The sequence below is a fragment of the Nothobranchius furzeri genome, chromosome 15 (genome assembly GCF_043380555.1).
Source record: "Nothobranchius furzeri strain GRZ-AD chromosome 15, NfurGRZ-RIMD1, whole genome shotgun sequence".
Classification (NCBI taxonomy): domain Eukaryota; kingdom Metazoa; phylum Chordata; class Actinopteri; order Cyprinodontiformes; family Nothobranchiidae; genus Nothobranchius; species Nothobranchius furzeri.
In genome coordinates this window covers 27,267,238-27,291,595 of record NC_091755.1, presented here as the reverse complement: position 1 = coordinate 27,291,595, position 24,358 = coordinate 27,267,238, and the positions used below count along the sequence as shown (strand labels likewise).

The following is a 24,358-nucleotide window of genomic DNA, read 5'->3' as shown; positions in this document are numbered from 1 at the left end:
TATTGTGAGAACTCCACAGGCATGTTACAATACTCAAAAACCATAACAACTGCCGAAAACAACATGAACGGCATGGTTTAGTTGTTGAAACTGGCAACAATGCCATGCTACAAATTCTTACCAATGAATATTTCTTGATATAAATCAGATTTTTCACATCACCAGTGAATTTGATGCTTTTAGGCCAGCTTCTGAAGCTTCATCCTGGATTTAAATGCTAACCACGGCTGTATAAAACACGCGTCAGCTCTGCTGGTCACAACAAAAGCAACTTTTTTAGACTCATCAGTGGCAGCGCAGACACTTTTATAATTTCCATTTAGTGCTAATTTGATTTTTGCTCTTTTTATTCACATAGTTGCTCGAACCACTCAATCTGAGCATCCAGAGCATTACATCCTCACATGATCAATCCATGCAGATTGATGAAGGCTAGACTGCTGTCTGCACACCTTCCTCCTCCTCCTCACATCACCTCTGAGACAGAACGTGTCTGCGTGTTGCAGCTCTCGCTGTAGGTTGTCTCTGATAGCCCTGCACACATGTGCACTTCCTTCAAAGCGGGGAAAGCAGTCCAGATTATCTCACACACCACATTTAGAGGGACACACAGGATTGTATTAATTCCTGCCTCTTTCATGCTAGTTTTATTTGTTTACTTTAAAAAAATATCCATCGAGTTGTCTGAGAGGCATTTTTACACCACGAGAATAAACGTCACACATTGCACACTTCCACCTTGGACAAAATCAACATGTGCCTATAGAGAGACGGATGTAACATTGTTTTAGTTGCAAAGTGTTTACAGGTGAGAAATCAAAAAAGATACCTTGAATAAGAGAGTTTTGTTCAAAAGCATGATCAACGGTGGAGGGAAAGATTGATGTGCGCCAAAAGGTTCAGGAGCAAGTGGACAGCAAAGTGTCCACCTCTCCTGAGGGTTGTTTGGTTTCTGGGGGGGTGAGGGAAGGATTCAGCAGGTGACCCTGATAAAACCATCATGCCCACCCCCCCTTCCCCGAGACCAAAAGGGCTGGGGTTGGGAGTTCGAGGACTGTAACCCAACGGGTCCCCTCCCCTCCCTCCTCACATGACGGAGCAGCTCTTGGCCTTCTCCTTCTTAAAGGTGGATGAGAGCAAATCCGACTTGCTGGGCAGGTGGAGGAGTCTTTTGGAGAGGCGGCGAGTGGGGCTGGGCTTTGGGAGCGGCTGCAGCTTGTTGATGCAGGCCATCGCTGCAGTGCGAAACACACTGTGAATGCTTTTCTCCGAGGTGAACGCTGAGCACTCCAGGTAAGCTTCAGCACCCAGCTGCTTGGCCATGGCAGAACCCTGCAGTAAATCAGGAGGTACTGTTTATAACATCCTTCACTTGAGACTTATCTTCATCTGACAAAAACACCTCGCAGCATCACAAAAACATATTTTATAATCCAAACACATTTGGTATCCTCTTTTGTTTTGTGGGAATAACATTATTAGGATGCTTCTCATTCCCACAAATTTGCTGTGATCTCTAGTATAAATTAATGCCTCGTGAGTCGATCTCTGTGGGGAAACGCTCTCACTCTCCTGTTTCAGGAACAACAAATTAGCCAGAGCAGAGATGAGCAGAAGACGGTTGGTTGGGGAGTGTTACTTCCTGATATTCTTACAGCTTACCTCTGATTGGCTAAGAGCAAATCAACTCTACCACTGACTCTGTTTGCTCTGCAACGTGGATGTTTTATCTCCACAAATAACACAAGCCCAGAGGACTTCTGCTGTGTGGTGGAGTTGCTAACGCTAACAGTTAACTTCTACTGGTCGAGGTGTTCTCTGCTGTTTCCTGTATGCTAAACAAACAACAACCTTCCCCGTCATGAGCCAAGATGGGTTTTCAGTGTGACTGGCTTTTGTTATCCAAGCGTTAATCCGTCTATTTTCTATTGGTAACTAATACAGGAAATAAGGGTAGAGGACTACAGTAACTATACAAAAAAATGTAAAAAACTGCAGCCTACAGGCTCTTTTATACAATGTCAGGAATGCAGAACTGCATGCAGAAAAGAGCACGTCCTGTTTAACATTGAGAGACAGCAGGAATGGCCAGTCACACGTTAGCAAGTATCAGCAGAGCCAGTAGATGAGCGTATGGACGGTTCTAATGGGAAACAGGCTTCAACACAAGTGGTTATTTTCCGCTTGGTCCTAGTGCTCAACCACTGTCTATTTAATACAGCCTAATATTGTTTCTGGACGGTAAAAATTGCAGGGGACAAAAATTTACTTTGGAAAAAGTGGGTGGGGCATGTCCCCCCGTCACTCCCCCAAAACTACGCTCATGAAGATATATTTTTATATATTAATGAGACAATAAAAGCAATAAATCAGTCTATAGTCCATGTAAAGGAAGATTTAATATGTTATTAAATGCGTTTAAACAGACTTCAGAATATATTCACATCAATAGTTTTCCTTCAGCAAATAATTTATGACCTAATTGAGGGTCTAACCTGCTCATAGGTGAGTGGAGTCTGTTTCTGATTGGACAGCTCCATGAGCGTGCAGACGTCTGTGCGAAGATCAATCTTGCAACCAATCAAAAGGATCCGTGTGCTCGGACAGAAATCCAAGATTTCAGTTTTCCACTGTGGACATGAGTGCATAATTAAACAGTGTTCTCTCAGCAAAAGTAGGAATATAGAACAGGCAACACGAGAGTAAACTGCAGAATTACAGATTAGAAGGGAGAAAAGGTGCAAAGTCCTTCACCTTTTTGAGACTGCCATCCACAGTGTCTGGACGACTGATGTCGAAACATAATAAGACGGCGTCTGAGTCGCTGTAGCACAGGGGCCTCACGTTGTCGTAGTACGGAGAACCTTAGAGGGTCAAAAAGAAAATGTCTTTTAATTCAGAGTGTTTCATTAAGCCAACAAACAAATCCTGGATTTTTTTATATATTTAATCATATTTTACAATGGTAACACTTCCTTTTACAGTCCCCTAATTACTGAGTACTTAAATGGTTATTGCATAGTAAGTTAAATTATATTATTGTGTAATTAAGGTGTCTAATTGTAATAAAGAGTAATTATTGTGTAAAGCACTATATGCTGGGAAAGATGAATAAAAATAAAAACTAGATTTGAACCTGAGTTACATGGTAAATATTGTTTAAGAACTCAGAAACAATATTACACTTTAATTTACTATGTAATTTGCCACGTAAGTACTTAGTAATTAGGGGACTACAAAAAGAAGTATTACCTTTACAATAATCTTAAAACTTTTTAAATAACATTATCCTGTACCAGATTACACTTAGCGGCTTTTTGACCAAACATCACCACAAGCCTTGTGGATAAAAAAAATCATTATAAAAAGTAAAACTGTGTCTTTCTAGCCAGTCATTAATCAACCGCAGTTTGTAAGCAGGTGGTCATATCCACAAATACAACGGAGGATGGGTTTTTGTACAGTTGGTGTGCTTTTCTCCTCCTCAGCATCACTTTGCTGTCCTTGAAGCTCCTCTTTTCCCAGATTGTCCCGCATCCTTTGCTTGCATTTCAGAGGGAAAGAAGATGACAATCGAGCACTAAATCCTCATTGATCTTCTCTTGCAGTAGATTATGCAAGGGGAACGGTGGGGCTCAGGGCAGGCAGACGCTCCCACTCATGCTCTGAATCCTTAAGTAAGCCACCCACCCCCAAAAAATCCAATGCACAGCAAGCAGTACCTCCGGTCCCCTCTGTTACCACAGCAACAGCCTTGGAATCCATGTCTGCATCAGACATTCCTTCCACCTCTCTACAAAGACTCGCCTTCTCTACCAGTCAGTCATTTCAGGCCTAAAAACTACCCACCCACCTACGTGTTGGGGACATTCCTCATCTGTAACAATATGGAGGAAAGTCTCTCTCTCTCTCTCACACACACACACACACACACACACACACACACACACACACACACACACACACACACACACACACACACACACACACACACACACACACACACACACACACACACACACACACACACACACACACACACACACACACACACACACACGCACACACACGCATTGTCAAAATCTCACTGCACCCAGAGCCAACTCTGCTATCTGATGAAAGAGAAGAAAGGCTCAGGAGGATTAACGTGTTTACTTTGGTCTGTATGATTCCCCAAAAGGGATTTGATGTTCCTTTTATAGCTACAGATAAAAAAGCAGTGTGTGTAATCAGTCATTACACAACCATCCTAATTGATTTACAGTGTGGAATATGATGCCGTGGAATCAGACATACTCTACAAAATCAGCACACGCATCATGGCTGAGCGCACATGAAGCGGTTTCATGAATACTTAATGATCTTCCACATTATCAAAGGGGAAAAGTGAATTTGCCAGCTGCCGGGTGCTGTGAGCAGAATAATGACAAGCTGTGATGAAATTCCTCCGGACGCGATGTCCTGAAGAAAGTAAACACCGCTGCGAAAGAACAAAAAGGCCACGCGTGTTAAATTTGAACGGTTTCTGTGCCGTTAGAAGTGAACGCCTCTTTTGTTCTGCTGCCAAAAACAGAAATAAAATGCAGCTAAATGTTCTTTTACAAAGACAACACCGTAATTGTTGAATTATCAATCAGATTAAACTCAGAGCAAGAAAACAAGAAACTTTACTATCGCTGGTGTGAAAACTGGCATAAATTAGAATCAGAGCAATTAACACCGCTGGGAGAATGGGGCTGTGTTTTAGAGTGTGTGCTTGTAATTGTTCTCAATCTCCTGCAAGGGGTTATCACGCAGCCGGGAAACAGGATGTGCTTCTGCATTAAACTGCCCCTGATCTGGATGCACCAATCAATAGAGGGCTGCACTGGGGGGTCTGAGAGCCTTTGCAATTAAGGCTGACAAATAAATTCCACTGCCAAGATGGTGGGAGGATGAAAGGTCAAGTTGGATGTTCTTTAGCTAGTCACCCCCACCTATATAAAATGATTTTATCCCTTCGTTTTGAATGAATAATGTATGAAGCTGTGTTTGGATTCAGGACTAAAATAAACATGAATGCAGTGTGGTGAAAGGTTCAGACGGTCGGATCCATGTCTGTGTACCAAACGTCTCCCTCTTCTCCCTTTCCTCAACAGCAGATGGAGAAAGGCATAAAACATGGAGAGTGATGCTGATTAACTGGCAGCAGAGGAAAAAGATCACTGCAGCAGCAGCTGGAATTAACTTTATTTGTGGTGCAGGACACGGAGTTGCTTTGTGTTAAAGCAGAACATGGGTCAGACTCCGGGACTGGGGGCTGTTTGAGCTCAGAAACAGGTGTAGGAGAACACAGGTGTGCATGAGTGAGAGAACGTCAGCAATTGGGTGTTTAATCAAGTGAGCGGGAAAGCTCATTTCCATCATTTGTACTCTTCTCAGAAAACAGGGGTCAGGCAGACTAATGATGGCGGGATGATCCAAAGACTTGGGGATCAGAGAACGACCCCCGCTGCTGGAGATGTGGAGCCTCATCCAGATACATAAAATTTCCCTTACAGGCATAATGAATGAGGCGCTCGGCATGATTCCCTTATTTAAAAAATGTCTTTAAACCGTTTGGATATCTTGTGTTAAAATGTGTGACTAAGGCTGAAAATTCTAGATACTATTGAGAAAAGAAAATGACCTAATATTTTGGCGGTTTCACCAGCTAGTCCTTTTTACAGTTTGTGGTTTTTGTGTTGTTTTGTGTCGTCTAGATTTGTTGCAATGGTCTGGAGCACATACAACGCTAAACAACACACATAAATGCATACCAAACTATATTATAAATTTAAAGCTCTTTAAAACAACACAATGTTAATGGCTGAACAAGGACTGGTGCTCAAGTAATTAATTTTGACCACGTTTAAGTGTATTTCTGTGTAAAAGGTATAATTGCTGGATCTAGCTTCCTGAATGACCTAAATTTAGAGAAAACGAGTTTGTCTGACAGAACAGATGAGCTAACAGCTAGTCTATGTACAGCTGAGGCCAAGGGCTCCTGAATGCATCAATGGCATTACAGACTGCAGTACTTTCTAACAGAAGAGTCTACAATCCTCTGATTTATTTACCTAAATAAACTACAACTAAAACAGATGCAAATCAATACAAAGCACAATGATCTGTGACATATTCAAACTTTGCCATCTTAAAAAAGCTGTAGTTTTGACAACAATCTATTTGTTAAAAGTCATCATCACTGGTATTTTTGCAGAGATTTGAAGTTCCTGCCACAAGTGATCCCTGAATGCACCAGAAGAGATACATTTAGCTGCAGGGGATAATTTTGCTAGTAAACAGAAATAAATTAAATTGAGTTAGGCTAAATGTCTCCCCAGTCTAAGTGTCTACAGGAGTGATTCGTCACTAAATTAAACAAATCAGATGGGTTCATGATCTAAAACTGTCACGTTCTGAGGATGTTAGGACCCAAATGTACAGTAACCCAGGATGACACGAGGCAGGAGATGATGAAAAGTAAAATCCTTTATTCTTGAAGGATAAACAAAATAAATCCAGGCAGCAAGCCTAGAGTCCAAAACTCCAACACTGGAGAAACAAGCTCACCAAGAGCACGCGCAAACACTGACAGAATACACATACAATGGACCGACACAAGACAAAGACAAGACAGGGCTTAAATAGACTGGGAGACCAATTAAGGAAACAGGAAGCAGGTGTGTGGAGTGAGGGCTGGAGGGAAGGCAGGTGACAATAATTATCTCAATGGGGAAAACAGAAACAGAGGAGGTCAAATACCTAAACACAAAACTAAACAACAATTACCTAAAGACAGAGGGAAGGGCTCACACAAACTAGCTGGAGGAGGACATAGCACATACACCCACACACACATAACCACACACACTGAGCTGGGGACAAAGAGGCTGGAGCTGACCTGGGAGGAAAGATTAGAAAAGGTAACAACATAAGACACATAACAGAGATGCAGACAAAGGACACATGAGGGCGCTAAAGGGCTACAACATAAGAAACATAACAGAGATGCAGACAAAGGACACAAGAGGGGGCTAAGAGAACACAAAAGGGAACCCAGAGAGGAATGGAGAAACATTAGGAGACACATAAGGGAGGGGGCAGACGCAGACCATGACAAAAACATGCAGGAAACGTCAGAGATGCCTCCAGAAAATTTGATAAGGGTGGCCAGACGTGGCTAAAGAAATTTTTGGGATGGCACACCAAACTGGTCCTTGTAGTATCTCTCGGAGAGTTTAGCCCGTGGCAAAGCACTGCAGTGCTCCTTTATTCGTTTTATTCAAAACTATATCTATATATATATCTATAAAATAATAATAAAAAATTTAAATGTATCCAAAACACTTAACTCAAATTTAACAAACACAAACATTTCAGAAAAACTAATTTCAGTAATTTAAAATGTTATTTCAAAATTTATTTAAATAATAATAATAATATATAAATATATAAATAAATAAATAAATATATATATATATATTTATATATATATATATATATATATATATATATATATATATATATATATATATATATATATACACATATATATATATATATACATATATATATATATATATATATATATATATATATATATATATATATATATATATATATATATATATATAAATTTTCAAGGGGTGGCCATTGGGAAATTCTAGTGGAAAATTCTGGCCACAGGGGGCGATAGGGGTTGGGTGGCCTTTTATTAACCCAGTAAACAGTCATTTTAGCTCGGACTGCTCAAGAAAATTATTTAAAAGTATGAAAAAGTTGCAAAGTATGGCTTTAATGCAGATTTGGCAACACAGTGTCTTGTTAAAATGTTTGCATGAAATTAAATATTAGTTTTTAATCAGAAAATGCTCCACAATGACCGTTATTAGAACTTCAAACTAGTTTAATATAAAGAAGCAAAGAATATGATTAATTTTTTGTTTATTTTTGGCAAAAAGCCAAATCTGAGTCACATCATGACACCACTTTATTTGTCTTCTACTACTTGATTCCTCCTCCGTCTGGTGTATCTGAGTATCAGTAGAGAACAGCAAAGTCTTTATCTTTAATCCTGCAGATAGATTTTTAATATATAAAAAAAGAAACAACAGCTATTTGTGAATGCTATTTTTACATAACACCATTTCCTGTTGCCAGGATGACACCACATAGTGAGAGCTTCACACTCAGCTCAGTGGGATGCATTAGTCAGCATTCACAACATGTCTAGTGATATTAAAACAAACTAAGGTCATCTCAATCCTGCACGCCCCGTGTTTATTTTTTTTATTCTGTCTTAAATTGAACAAAAACTCAGAATTTTTTCATTGATCATTGCACCTATTTATAAACGAGTTTCAAATTTGTCTGGATGATTCTTATCAACAAAGACGTTGCGGGTAAACGATACTGTGTTCTAGGGATGTAAGAAAACATCAATATGGCAATACATTGTGATTAATTTTCCCTGCGTTATTATACTGATATTCAAAAGCTGTGTATCAAATTTATGGAAGAATTTACGTGCAAACATTTGTGTATTTTCTTTTCTTTTGGTGCAATTCCAACACCAACCGCAAGTTGACAGCAGTGTGCAATGGGTTTTGTTTCCACCACTGAAATGTAAATCCCTCTATTATGGTTCAGATACCACATGATAAACAAGTTAAGTATAAGTTTGGACTGTTTATTGAATTTTCCTAACAATAAATTCAGTCTAAAAATTCGCTAATATCGTCTGGCTGAATATATCGCAATATATCGTGAATATCGTATCATCTCCCCTGTATAGTGATATGCATTATATTGCCAGAATTTCACCAATACACATACCTACTGAGTTCATTCAGAAGATATGATACATTTAATTAGTATTTATGCAGCATTCTCTCTAACTCAACATCCTTATCAACAAGATCACTGAACCAGAAATTAGTCACCAACATCACAATGAGATTCATCATTAACTATTCATGAGTGGGACCCTGTTCACTTTCCCCTCTTTTCTTTCTCCTATTTTCATGTCCGATCGGATCAGGCTGATTAAAAGCCAGGGATTGATTTTAGTCTGTAAATCCATGGTGGAGCTGAGGGAAGGAGCTGGCTGCCATTTGGAGCCTGTGATGAGGTCAGTTCAATCAATGAAGGGGAGCTAAGATAATGAGGAGACGCTCTGTCTGGGGTGGGGAGCGGAGGACCCGCAGCTACATAACTACACACAATTAAAATAAATACAGTGAGCAGAGGAAACCGTACAGTAGAATCAACAAATCTTCTGCTAGCAAGAGCCTGTAGGAAACGTCCATAACAGAAAAAATGCATAGCATCAAAAATGTTAATGGTATGTTCACTCGTTTAATCAATATATTTACAGTTGTCTAGTAGGAATGAAGGCTTTGTAAGTCGTACTCAGGGGGTAAAAAACACCGGTGCACCATTTCAAGGAACTAGTAATGACCCACATCACAGCTGAGCTTCAGACAGCAGGATTTGGAGTCTTATTTACTGATATTTGGACATCTCGTCCCGGATTGGATAATGGACCTACAGTTAAAAGCCTCTCTGTGACGCTGCAAGCTGATACAGCCAAACAGCTCTTTTCAGAGCCACTTCAACTGTCAGACATCCACCTTGGACACAAATAAGCATTCCAACTTCCTGCCTTCACCTGGAGGGATCTCAGACTGGACGGGTCCTATCTGAGCTATCTATGGGTTCCTGAAATCAGAGGTTCACTCCACCAGCAGTGACCCACATGACCCCCCGGATCGAATGAGAACCTCCACACAAAGGGTGCGCAGACTTGGCATGACAGATTGCGTCTGATGGTTTTATCAAAAACCAACTCTCTAGTTTAGAACCAAACAACAAATTATTTTACACCCAGATTTCACAATTTCTCTCAGATACAAAGAATGGTTTTGCTAAACATCTAGCTTCCATTACATCACCTCACATCCACAACACCACATATCTTGTCATGAATAATTATTAGTTTAAGAAAAGAATTAAATTCATTTTATAAACTATACTTGACTCTGCCTGAATTAATACGAAGTGTATTTAGGGTCCTTGAACAAGTAAAAGTAACTAGAATCTTCTGATTAAACATTCAAACATCAATCAGGTTGATTTTTTATATTTATATGGAAACATCACATCTTATTGGTCATAATTAATATGTAGTGATAATGTTAATCATTAATCACGCTACACAACACAACTCTACCACTGACTTGCAACCTGCATATTTTATCTCTCCAAGTAACACAAGCTTGGAGAAGATTCTGCTGTGTGGTGAAGATGATAATGCTAATGATTAGCTTCTGCTAGCTGAGGTGTCTTCTGCTGTTCCCTGGAATTAAAAGAACAACAGCCTTCCCCATTGTGAGTCAAAAGGGGTGAGTCCAAGAATGTTAGGTGACGGTACCCTCTTTTAGAAAACAATGCTACCAACTTGCCGCAACGCCGAGTCGGCATCGGGGAGCTTGACATTGTTTATAAGTGGTCAGACCGTGGCTGTAATGTGGCGCGATCATGGCCTTTTTACAAAACATTACCCGATGGTGGTATAAAGGGGGTATCGGGGCAGTCTCTGCACTGCCGCGTACTTCTGTTTAACTTGGACATAACAGGCATTTTATTGTGATCAAATCCACGCTCATTACGGGTTTTTTTTACAAGCCAAAAGGTGGCTGTCACTCAGTCCCTGAACCGTCTGAGATGATGTGCTCCAGCTCTAACGGAGAGAAGCTCCTGGAGCGCCGCATCGTTTCAGTTTATCATCTCAGCTGGTTCTGTTTACAAAAGTGAAACTTACGGCCTGTGTTTACTGCATTTTCATTATAGCTGCCGGCCGGAGCTCGGCAGTAATTCCCCACATGACCATGACACCTTCCTCTGTTGTGCCAAGGCGTAATATGCATTTGTGGCAATTTTACTACCAAGCATGAATGCTGCTAAATTCCCACAATGCCATGCCTCCATGGCATGTTCATAAGACACACTGTGGCAGCTGATATTATACTAATTTGCCAGCATGGTGTCTTCCAAAAAGGGCTAGTGTGACGTCGTTCAGTCAGGCTTTTCAAATCCTAGCGTTTAACCATCAACTTTCTATCAGAAGCTGATGCAGGAGACAGATGTAGGAGACTATTTTCATGTTCAGTCTGCACGAAAAACTCAGATTGACTGGTTATTATCAGGAATTATCATTAAAAAATGGGTTTTTAGTGTCCTACATCCTTAATTCTATCTGCAGATATCTGTTAAAAATATACTTTTTATGGAAGAAAAGAAAGAAAAACTCAGTTAAAGGGCCCATTCAGAGTCCTAATCCCTTGAATGGTGTGTTTTGAGTGGGTGACCTGGGCAGCATATGGAGGAGAATGCAGGTCACCACAGTTTCTTTGCTCCCTCCTATCTGTCTGCTCCAGAAAACCTTCCTGCTCAATAGGATGTCTTTCTGTGGAGCCTTCATCTCTGGGCACCAGGCCCACTCACGGCTGGATGGACCAAAGGTCCACAGTCTGGGATTAAAACCAGCATTTGGTCTGGGGCAGGAATTACGCTGCTCCGAAACCAATTCCTCCCACCCTCCTCTGTTGTGACTGAGGGGAGGGGTGAAAACATGAGCATGCCGTAAATGCTGCATCGTCTACAAGTGGATCTGTTATATAAAGGATTTGCTGTACACAGATGTACGTGACATGCAAAAACAGGCACACACTTGTGCTCTGTCACGGTGACCTATAAAAGCGCAGATAGATGCAGCGTGGACGGCGAGGATGAGCGGGATCTAACAGGTGCTGCAGACCCGGCATGGCAGGATTCAGGTCAACACACTAAACAGCACATCTCCTGAGAGACCTACAAAGGCACATTGACCCTGTTTTTCACGCTAAGTGTAAATGAACATATGATGAACAAAGTCACCATTAATGGCAAGTGAACTGGAATAATGACCATCTTTGTTTATTACTTTTGGTGGAACAAGCACAGACTTACAGTGGCTGCTTATGAGGCCTGTCTGCTGCAACTACTGTCATTTATCCAAGCTGATCAGGACAAAGACAAAAACCTTGTAAGCACCATCTGTGTTGCAGTCGGATCAGCAGAGTCACGTTAAAATGAAAATTTGTTACCTGAGGTGTCCCACAGACTGAGTTCCACTCGCTGCTCCTCCAGCTCCAGACAGGCTGTGTAGTTTTCAAACACCGTGGGCACATAGGTCTGCATGGGAGCAATTAGTAACAGGATGCCATTAGCAGGAAGGTGTCGGTCAGCTGCAAGCTGCTTAAGTTGTTTACTTTGATGGATGAAGGTATGAAGGTGCATTAAAATATCTCCTTAAATGAGACATTTTCGATTCCAGTCACTATTAAAATAATCTCTACAAAAGATTAAAATCTAGCGATATGGATGCTTTGGTCATTTACATTAATTTTAATATTCAGTTGGGCAATACATGAACCAAAAGACGCACATTAAAAAAAATGCGCATTAAAACGGACACATTCTGCACTGATCATTTTACCAGATATTTAAATATTCTCTTCTCGACTAAATAATTAAAAATGCCCCATGTGGGTGTATTTTTCATAAAAGAGTCGCATTGGAGGAGGTGTACCTCTGGGTAACAGTCCTTCGCCAGCACTTGCAACATCGCCGTTTTACCGCATTGAACGTCTCCCACTAGAACCAGTTTACACCTCACCACCAGTGGCTGTATGTTTCTCCGCTCCTTCATGATGCAACAAAACGCTCCAGTATTTTCTGTAGAACGCGCGGAAAACAGAACAAGCAGCAGAAAAGCCCAGAGATGGTCCCGGTGTGATAAACCGTCCCCACGTCGGTCCGTCGGAAGATGCCCGCAGTTGATCTGATTGAATTTGCCACTGCGGCTCTTAAAACAGGCGAGCAGCAGCCAATAGGAGCGCTCCTTTCTACAGGCTTGTCCAGCATCCACTGAGATGCTCTGAACTTCAGACACAACGCAGACAGCGTTTGTTAAAAACGCTCATTAAGAATCACATCATTCACATAAAACATTTAGCAGTGATTTGGAAAAGTGAAGCCCCTCAAAATAAAAGTATAAAAAACTAAATCGAAATAACACAAATGATCCCCTGTAACATGCACTGGTGGTAAGACTACTGTTCTCTCTGCTCACTGATCAATCATCCACCACTCAGAGCTCACTATTAAAGAGGCTCTAAGATCTGATATGGGGGTCTCATTTTATTTTGGTACTTGTATTTTATGATATCTAACAATGGGTTAACTAGTGCATTCACATTTAGATTTAGATGTCAACAAGCACTTTACACGTGAAAACGTATTTAGCATGACTTTAACTTGTTTTCATTACCTGGATGCTTATCGGGTAAAATGTAAGGCAGTGCCTCTGAAAGGCACTTAATGCGGGTATAAGAGTAGGTATAATCAAGAAGTGGCCCAGGGGCCATTTGAGGCCCTAAAGCCAGGACCACAGTTTGCATTTTTTGGCCGTCCTTGACAAATCTCTTGTCGTGAGCAGAATCGTGAGGGTGACTTGGAAGTCTGTGGCCGTCCAGTGTGTCGGCCCTGTGACAGCTTATTGAGCACCCTCACAACCAAAGTCAGCCTCCAACAGTCTTCAACAACTGCTTGATAACCTATGACTCCCGTCTGCAATCAACCACTGAAAATACACACAGGGATTGACGTGATCAGCTAGTGATGGGAATACAATACGAGAGTAGCATTAGCAACATTAGCAGCAGTGGATGCTTCACGCACAAACACGTGGACCGCTCCTTTTTGGAGTTTGGATTTGGAGCCCAATAAGAGAAGTGTTGACGGCAATGCTCTTGTCTCTTTTCAGCATTGCTTAGGTTAGCTGTCTACTTTTTGTGATATATGCTTTTTGGGCGGGGACACTAGCACACCCTGCTGGAATGAGACACTGTGCAGTTTGGCTCGCTGAAATCTTGGACCGTACTGAGAGCCACCTTTCTGGAGTCCTCACACTGCGACACGAGCAGTCCTGTGCGACAGCCGAAAAACCTACAATGTGGTCCGGGCTTCAGACAGATTTTATGAGGCCTCCAACTGCATTTCTAGGATTTTCTGGAACTGTCTCCATCAGGCTGTTGTAGACTGACAATTAAAACTTTTTGAACAGATCAATTTAAAAATATACATTCCAAAATTCTATGCTAACTTCCTGCTTTGGATGTGCTACGATTCTTCAATTCAATTCAATTCTTTATTTCACTCAAAGTTTAAATATACAAACTTCAAATCAGAATATAGGCATTCAAGTGAAATAGGGGGAGGAAGAAGAAAAAATCTTATATGACCTACCCCCTTTAACTAAGACAAGATAAATAACAAAAAGTACAAAATAGCCTTATACACAAAAAATAAACCGCTCTCTTACTTCCACAAATAATAACACTACTAAAACATTAATCCTCCATCCTCAACTTACCAAATCATACGATTAGCATTTTATCTTTATACATTTTTTTGAATTGATCAGTAGTTGCACATTTTTTTAATTCATCATCCAGGTTATTCCATAATGTCACACCATATTTTGAAATACACATTTGCTTTAATGTAGTACGAACAAATATCCTTTTAAACTCTGGTTTCTTTCTACTCTTATCATTTTTTGGGATTAAAACAAAGAACCTTTGTAGATTAGTTGGCAGCAAATTATTTCTAGCCTTAAACATAATTAGTAAAATTTTCAAGCAGGGCTGGACTGGGACAAAAATTCAGCCCGGGCATTTTGACTGGAGACCGGCCCATCACCTGTTTTTTTTGGAAAAGACATTAAGCCTTATGCTGTTTCTGACACACACCAACGTACACTTTCTTATTGGTAGTATTTATGTATCAATCTAATAAACGTAAACCTACACCATCCTTCCTATCCTGGTATTCTAAAAAGTAGGGTTGGGGGTAACTGATTATTTTTAAAATGATTATTCTGACGATTATTTTATCGAATAGTCGACTATTCTAATGACTATTTAGATGATTAATCTAGCGATTACTTTTCTATTGCACAATTAATAAAAACCAAAAAATTCTCAAATAAATTCCTCCAAAAAATTGAAAAGTTGTTACTGTAAGAGAATAAACACTACAGGCCTTCCATTTTGTATAACATTGCTTTTATTGTGTTGCGGTTGGTTATGTTCTGGTGATGTGTAGAACTTGGGAGTGCAGGCTGCTGCCTGAGAGGTGGTTGGAGACAGAGTGTCTCCATGCTGCTTTGTTTTGGTCACTTATGTGCATGAGGCAAGTGGTGTTACGACCCTTCCTGGGGAGTCACGTGTTTCTCCTATTTTAACTGTAAATCCTTCTAGCTGTTATATTTATAACAAGAAACAGATATTCGGACAGAATATTTTCACGTTTATTCGAATATGATTGTGGAACACACCCAGCATCATAATAAATGAAGTAATATTTATGCCAATTTAAGCCTTTATGGGTGACCAGGACTCTGTGTTTATGAATGTGGAAGACACCCAGCATCCTGTGATGGCACTAATAACATCAAGAGATAATAAATAAGGTAATATTTAGGTCAATTTAACCCTTTACACGTGACCAGGACACTGTAATCAATTTTTGGCAAGGGAAATGATCATTTGTTGCCATTTTTGAGGTTTTTATGAATGTGAAAGACACCGGCATCCTGTGATGGCACTAATAACATCAAGAGATAATAAATAAAGTAATATTTAGGTAAATGTAACCCTTTACAGGTGACCAGGACACTGTAATCAATTTTTGGCAAGGGAAATTATCTTCTTTTTTTTTGCCATTTTTGGGGTGTTTTTGATGACACAGTAGGCAGTATGAGTACAGTAACGTCAACAGATAATACATAAAACCCTTATTTGGTCAATTTTAGCCTCCATGAAAATCTTAGCGATTCAATCACTTTTTGGCAAGTAAAATGCCATTTTAGTTGTCTACAATTAAATCATCAATAAAGAATTTAAAGATATTTTGAGGCATTTCTTATAGGTAAACGGGAGGGTGTAGTCTATTTGGCAAGTGACAATCTTGATTTTATGTGCTGAAGTGCTTTTATCTTGTTACTTTTAAATAGAGCAACGTAGCAACCTACACAGTTTCATTGTAAAGCCAAAGCTTGATCATTTTAAATACTTTTTTTCAAGTAAAAATGTGCCCCAAACTAGTTAACTGTGGTTCCATGTCAAGTGGATTAAAGAAAGGAAGGGGAAAAAATTAAATCGCTGGAGAATTGTTTATTTCCATTTATACAACGTTTACATTCAATACAGGGTGCCATTTTACATTGTTTATTTATTTTTTTTAGTATCATGGCTGTAACATAAAGAAAGCCAGTTCTTACCACAAAGTTTGTGGCACAAACCATCTTTCAATCGCAAATATTGCAAAAAGGATTAATATATCCTCATTGTGAAGGTTTAAGACAAATAGCAACACTTAAAACAACTTCCGAACTGGAAAAACTAATGTGGCAAGGTGCAGAAACGAGTGCCCGGGCGGGATTCGATCCCCAGACTCCCGGGTGAGAGTCATACGCTCTAACCAGTCAACCAAAGAGACATCTCCTTGGCCAAGCAGTCAGGGCACATGATCAATCGGGATATTGTGGATGCTCACACTGCCACATCTTCCTCCCTCTTTCCACAAGCACGTCCTCGTGCTCCCGCGCAGGGTGCCACAAACACTGCCACACTAATATCCGCGATAAACATCTGTTTAAGTACCGGAAGAGGTTATCTTTGCTTTCTGAATGTCCATATTGCTAGATATGCTGAGTTTTAGGGCGAAATCCTGGGGAATTTTGTCTAGAAATGCAATTGCCTAACCGTGCGCGATCCCGCGGTGGCTAATCATTTTTTGGCAGCGAGTCAATTTATGGCACAACACCGGCTCGGGTTTCTCCTCCTCCTCCCTCTTTTCTTCTCCAACCTGTCGCTGGGCTGAGGCTCCATCACTTCCTAAATTGATTTTACTTGAACCTTCACTACCAAACAACTGTGAGATTTTAACACATGTGCCAGCATCAGCCTGAAGGGCCAGTTTCTTTTTTAGTCGAATTTTCTCCGCTTCTCCTTTCCGTTTTTTGTTCTCCATTTTGTTAAGCTCGTCTGTCTGTTTACTGAGATTCACAAACAACTGGCGGGTGTGCATCAGACCTCTGGCTATTGGTCCAGCCCAGAGTGTATTATTACCAATTGGCCAATCCACCAACTTTTACGAGGCGTCGCGTGGGGCGGCGCGGGCAAGTTGTCCGCAACAACTAGAGGCCAGGAAAAAAAAAAAAATAAAAAAAAAATAAAAATAAAAAAAAAACAGACACCGGCCCATAAAAGATGAAAGGGTCGGCCCAGCGGGCAGTTGCCCGCTATGCCCTATGGTCAGTCCAGCACTGTTTTCAAGTTAACTAAGTCTTTGAATTTCATAATTTTAGATAGAACAAAATATTTGTTAGTATGTTCTCTTGGATTTGCTTTATGTAGAATTCGCAGAACTTTCTTCTGTAACAGAAACAAAGGATTAGTGTTTGTTTTATATGTATTGCCCCAAACCTCAATACAATAAGTTAAGTATGGGAAGATAAATGAGTAATATAATGTCTGAAGCGTTGTAATTTCTAGAAAACCTTTGACTTTGTTTAAAATTCCAATACTTTTGGATATTTTTTGTTTTATATATTTTATATGGGATTTCCAAGTAAGTTTATGGTCCAAGAGAACCCCTAAGAATCTGACTTCATTTACTCTATCAATTAAAAAACCATCAATAGACAATGTAACTAAATCATTAGTTTTTCTGTTACCAAAAACCATGAATTTTGTTTTATTCCAATTGAGAAATAATTTATTGTCATTAAACCACTTCTTAAGTTTAGACATTTCACAAACCATATTTTGAATAATAATTTCTAAATCATTTCCAGAACAAAATATATTCGTGTCATCAGCAAACAATATGAACTGTAATACTTTGGACACATCACAAATGTCATTGATATATAGAATGAAAGGCTTAGGGCCCAACACTGACCCCTGTGGGACACCGTGTGTAATCTCTAGTGAATCTGAAATTTCATCATCTAACTGTACAAATTGATTTCTATTGGTCAAATAACTACTTAACCAGTCATGGGCGATTCCACGTATCCCATAATCCCTCAGCTTGGAGAGTAAAATACTATGATTTATTGTGTCAAATGCCTTTTTTAAATCAATAAACAACCCCACTGTATATTGTTTTTTTTCTATTGCTGATGAAAGTTCTTCATTTAATTCCAATAAAGCCAGGGATGTAGATTTATGTGATCGAAACCCATACTGACTCTCACTCAGGAGGTTTTCCTTCTCAATAAAGTTATCTAGTTTCTGAACAAACCATTTCTCAAGCACTTTAGAAAACTGAGAAAGCACTGAGATTGGTCTATAATTATCAAACTTATGTCTATCACCATTTTTAAAAATTGGAATTACTTTTGTAGTTTTCATTTTTTCTGGAAATGTACCACTCTGAACAGACAAATTACAGATATAAGTGAATGGTTTGACAACATAATCAATAGTTTTCTTTACAATCATCATGTCAATCCCGTCACAGTCTGTGGATGTTTTATTTTTACTTTTCCTAACTATCGTCAAAACTTCATTTTCACTTACATCCCCTAAAAACATAGACTGTAAAATTTTGCTCCCTCTTTGTATTTTTCCAGCTTCATTAGTTTGTGTTTCCAGAGATTTGGCCAAACTTGGTCCTATGTTTACAAAAAATGAATTAAGTTCATTTACCACCTCAGCTTTATCCCTCAAGATCTTATCTCCGTTAGTAAAGAAATCTGGATAGCGGGCATGCTGAGACCTGGATCTTATGACACTATTCAGAATTCTCCATGTTCTTTTCATGTCACCTATGCTTTCCTTCAGCCTTAAATTATAATGATCTTTTTTTGCTTGTCTTATTAATGATGTCAATTTATTTTTGTATATTTTGTACTTAATTTCTGTGGCTTTGGTTCGGTATCTGACAAAATCTCTGTATAATTTGTTTTTCCTTTTACAAGATTTTAGTAGTCCCTTAGTTAACCACGGTTCTACATTCATATTTATCTTTTTTCTACAGACAACTACAGGGCAGTTCTTATTATATAAAGATTTATATGTTTTTAAGAACGTATCATATGCCACGTTCACATCCTTCACATAAACCCCACTCCAGTTCTCCTTCAACAAGTCATTACAAAATGCTGTTATAGCATCCTCTGTCCTTATTCTAACATGTTTTATCTGATCTAACTCCTTAGGTTTTTTGAATGCATTTTTATGTATTATAAAAATTGGTAGATGATCACTTATATCACTAATTAGGAGACCACTGTTAGCTGTCTTCTCAATTTCATTTGTATAAATATTGTCTATTAATGTAGCACAGGTACTGGTGATTCTAGTAGGCAGAGTGATCACAGGATATAAACTCCTGCTGGACATCACATCCATAAAGTCTCTAGTCATTTTGTTTCTCTGGTTAAGTAAATCAATATTGAAATCTCCACATATTAACCAGGATTTGTTGTCATTTAATCCATCTATGAGAGTTTCGCATCTTTCTTTAAAACATTGTAAATTGGAGCCAGGTGTTCTATATATACAGGCTACTATAATGTTTCTAGTTTTTTCCATTTCTATTTCAACAGCTACACATTCCATCATATCTTCCACAGCTACTGCCATGGAGTCCAGTATTTTACACTTCAAGGCACTTTTGACGTACAGTGCAACCCCTCCACCTTTTTTCTTTCCTCTGTTTGTATAAAACAAATGGTACCCTACCATATCAAAATCTGTACCCTTTTCTTCATTTAACCATGTTTCAGATAAAGCAATCACTTCAAATTGGTGCTTAAATGTTTTCATATATGCATTAATTTGGTCAAAACTAACGTAAAGACTTCTACAATTAATGTGGATAAGTGAGAAATGACCTAAATCTACAGAACTATTAAACTGATCATTTGTGTAATATTTACAGTTATCATTGATTGTATTTAACAGATTACCATCTGGATCAATATTGTTTTCATAGTCAAGTGTGTTATATTCAGCAACTTCAAATCTTTTCAGAGTTTTTACAGCAGAATTTGCCATCAACTATTTTTCACAAAAGTACCTCAACTCTTGTGACTTTTCAGAAGAGTGTTGACTCCTTTAATCAATTCATGACCAGGGCTTGTTCTCCGTTGAGCATGAACTGACTCCCATCCTGCGCTCCTCAGCGTTGATTCCAGATCGGGAACCTCTTCTGGAATATTCATGTTTACTCCAAACTCACGTAGTCCAATAGCAGCAGCATGGGGGTCACTATACACCTTCACTTTTCCATCTCCACAAAAGAGTTTCAGTCTCGCTGGAAACAAGATCCGTGACTTCACTTTTCTTTCATTGAGTATTTTCCGCACCTCCTTGTATTTAGCCCGCTCCTTGAACACAGCGCTTGTAAAATCCTCATCGAAATAAATCCTTTGGTCTGTCACTTGAACATTCCCTTTTCTCCAAGCAGCCTCCAATACTTTCTGTTTCATGGCGTATGACTGGAATCGAACCAAGATTGCTCTGGGGCGCTCCCTTTGTCCCATCTTTGGCCCAACACGATGTGCTCTCTCAATATTCAAATCATCAATCACATCCAGTTTTTCACGGGCCAGTTTGTTCACAAACTCAGTGATGTTATTTTCTTCACAACCCTCAGGTACAGAGTAGATTCTCATATTTTTTTTGCGAGCTTGGCTCTCAAGTGCCTCACATTTCATTTCTAGTTGTTTTTGCATCTGAACCACTTGTATTAACACATTGGAGGTTTTCATTGCATAGTCTTCACTCTCAACAATTCTCTGTTCAGCTTCCTCCATTCTTTTTTTGATGCTCGTGAACTCTGCTCGTAGCTCATTCAATTCTGTTTTTAATGCTCCAAAGCTGGCTGATGTTTCAGTTCGAAATTCTCTCAGTTTTTTGAGTATTTCAGCCATACCTGAAGATTTAGTTGGTGTCATGTCCTCAGCTGATTCCAGTTGATTGTTCTCCATTTGTTTGTGAGCACCTTCTTCCATTTGTTTGGAGGATTGCTTTTGCCTTGGTTTTGGCATATTCCACAGCTCCAGTCATAAATTAATCAACTTGCAGTAAAAGGTCTTGGTTTCAGAGGATTTCCACACAAATTTTCATCATTCCAAGCACTTTTAAATAGAATCTTCTTAAATTGTTTGGAGAGCCTCTCACAGGCACACCTGTCCAGCGGCCATCTTGTCTCCCTTCACTCTAATGCTACACTGTAAATTTGTATTAGTTAACCTTACTGGAAACAAACATGGCACCCAATTGCACATAAAACAACAAGTAGTAATTTTGAGTGGGAGCCACTGAAACTTACAAAGTTAAATGCATTCAAATGCAAGTTAACTAAGATTAAGTAGTACCAGAGGTGTGGACTCGAGTCACATGACGGACTCGAGTCAGAATGAAGAAATTATTTTAATGACTTCAGACTTGACTTGATAAAATCTATAAAGACTTACGACTTGACTCAGACTTGAACGGCAATGACTTGCGACTTGAATCGACTTGCATCTGTTGACTTGATGATGACTTGAGCATATTTGATATTTTAGCACAAAAGTGGCACGACACGGACAAAAATCATTAATCATTCTTGGTTCTTGTACTGCTAAATGCAGCAGCACTTTGTTTATAATCAGTTTCAGTTGCACTTTCTGCTTGTTTGAGCAAATAAATTAAGTTTAAGAAGCTTTATTTCTGGAATTGATTTATTATCATTATAATTAAATTGAAGTTGGATAGATGACTTGATTATGACTTGAAAAATCAAAGTTACGGACTTAGACTTGACTTGGACTTCCACGTCATTGACTTTGGACTCAACTTGGACTTGATTGTCTTTGACTTGGACTTGACTCGAGACTTGACTGGAAAGACTTGTGACTACTTGTGACTTGCAAAGCAGTGACTTGGTCACACCTCTGAGTAGTACGTAGTACTTGTACTTACTGAACTTGTATTTTTGAGTTGTTTATACTTAAGCAGTTGTAAAAAGTCAGCAAATGTCTATGTACACTGTACTGGCTTGCCTTATAGTAACTTGCATTTAAGTGTGTTTTACTTTGTATGCATTTGTGGCACCAACACCTACTAATACAATTTATTTAAAGTGCACTTTGTAAACAGGAGGATTTCTTGTTCTTGTTGTGTACTTTTTATTTTTTCTTCACTATAGTACAGCAAACAGGGACTTTTAAGCACCCCCACTGATGTAAAAATGAGATTTCTTTCCCTTTTTTGCTGCTTGTGTGAAATCATTGAAAAGTGAAATTGCAACATCCCCAATGTACCACAAGAGAGAGCTGCAGACACGACTGCTCATTTATACTTAAGGTAGTTTTATTTAAACAAGTCACAAGTCAGCTCTATCCCAAACATGATAAACAGCAGTAAATGTAATTGATAGCTTGTTGTGTGAGATCCAAGTTTTTTCTTTAAATTGCTGATCATGCCACTCTGATTATTATAACACCACTGTGCTACAACATCAGGATGAGTTCCAGCTGATGCCCATTATTTGTGACATTTGGCTGCTTAAACCCCTGGAGACCGTTAGACAGCCAGAAGGGTTTTACTGGATATAAATGTGGTTGTAAACGAAAGGCATAAATAAAGATAAAAGTCAAGCAGCTTCCCTTTCCTGTTCAATTTGCATTATATTGTTGATCACAACAAAGTGAGGGCAATTTACTTTTGTTCACAAAGAGCTGCCAATTGAATGAGTTATAAATAAATGAATTGTTCATCGTCAAATACCACACAGAGTGAGACGAAACCATGATGAAAGTTTTATAACAGGATTCTTATTGCACTGCACTTTGTGATCCTGAACAACTAGTTTTATTCCTTATTCTTCATCCATATTTTCTTTTTACATGTTTTCAAGGATAAAAGCAGTGAAAAGTAACAATGAACCTCCCGTAACCTCTCAAAAATATCTGCAGCATTTATTTGGAAGCCTCAGGAAACCCCGTATCCCCTCTGAGGGAGAGCCAGATGGCCGTGAATAAGCATCAGGCATAAAGAGGCATCTTCCAATGTGACCTGCTCAAATCACCAGTCAATCACACACACACACACACACACACACACACACACACACACACACACACACACACACACACACACACACACACACACACACACACACACACACACACACACACTCCTGCATGCATGCATGTTTTGATCTGATGGATAGGGACACCACATAGGCACTAGAGGAATGTGAAGACTTAGCATGTTTTCAGCATTTAGACACAGCTCTGAAACTCTAAAACCACAGCTCTACATTTAAAGAGGTCATCAATTTGGTCGTGTAAGATCATATATGCTCTCTCTGTCCAAATTATTAAACCACTTATAAATTTTAAAACCAACACACAAGGATATTTCAGAAACAGCAGAAAAAATGGAGGGAAAAACATTGAGCCATCCACTCTCTTCTGCTTATCTGGGGTCGGGTCACAGGTGCAGCCGCCTAAGCAGAGAGGCCCGGCCGTCCCCCTCCCTAACCACCTGGGTCAGCTCATCCGGAGGAATCCTAAGGCATTCCCTGGCCAGCTGAGAAACATAGTCCCTCCTGTGTCTTCCTTTAGGTGTTCTCCCAGTTGGACATGTTGGGAGGCATCCAGGAGAAATCTTAACCAGATGCCTGAGCCATGTCAACTGGCTACGTGATGTGGACGAGCAGTGGGTCTACTCAGAACTTCTCCCAGGTGACTGAGCTTCTCACCCTATCACTGAGGGAGAGCCCAGACACCCTGTGGAGAAAACTCATTTCAGCCACTTGTATCTGTGATTTCATTCTTTCAGTCAACACCCACAGCTCGTGACCATATGAGGCTAGGAACAGGTAGATCGACCTGTAAATCAAGAGCTTTGCCTTCTCCACAGAGCCCCTGAGGGGTACGGTCAAACACCTTCTCGAAATCCACAAAATGCATGTAGATTGGCTGGGGGAACTCCCACAAGCCCTCCAGGACCCCCCTAAGGAGAGCTGGTCCAGCATTCCACAGTCCAGGATGAAAACCATATTGTTCCTCCAAAATCTGCGATATTGCAGAGCTGCATCAACCAAAATATCCCCACAACATCCAGAGCCTCAAGGAACTCTGGGCATATCTCACCCACCCCTAGAGCATTGCCACCAAGGAGCGTTTTGACCACCTTAGTGACGTGAGCACCAGAGA

General features: G+C 39.7%; 1 protein-coding gene across 1 annotated transcript; it reads right to left on the bottom strand.

Moving 5' to 3' along the window:
• Window positions 1-971: 971 nt before the first annotated feature.
• Window positions 972-13,012, bottom strand: rnd1b (Rho family GTPase 1b). Its single transcript, XM_015967812.3, has 5 exons — window positions 12,656-13,012; window positions 12,171-12,258; window positions 2,755-2,864; window positions 2,496-2,630; window positions 972-1,332 (listed from the first exon to the last, which is right to left on the bottom strand). The coding sequence occupies exons 1-5, from the start codon at window positions 12,773-12,775 to the stop codon at window positions 1,087-1,089; spliced, it is 699 nt and encodes a 232-aa protein (XP_015823298.1). The 5' UTR covers window positions 12,776-13,012; the 3' UTR covers window positions 972-1,086.
• Window positions 13,013-24,358: the final 11,346 nt, after the last annotated feature.

Coding starts and splice junctions, on each gene's coding strand:
- rnd1b (XM_015967812.3), bottom strand. CDS start 12,775: ATGAAGGAGCGGAGAAACATACAGCCACTGGTGGTGAGGTGTAAACTG. Junction 2,631..2,754: donor TGGATGGCAGTCTCAAAAAG/GTGAAGGACTTT, acceptor TCATGTCCACAG/TGGAAAACTGAAATCTTGGA. Junction 1,333..2,495: donor CTCCACTCACCTATGAGCAG/GTTAGACCCTCA, acceptor GATTTACTGCAG/GGTTCTGCCATGGCCAAGCA.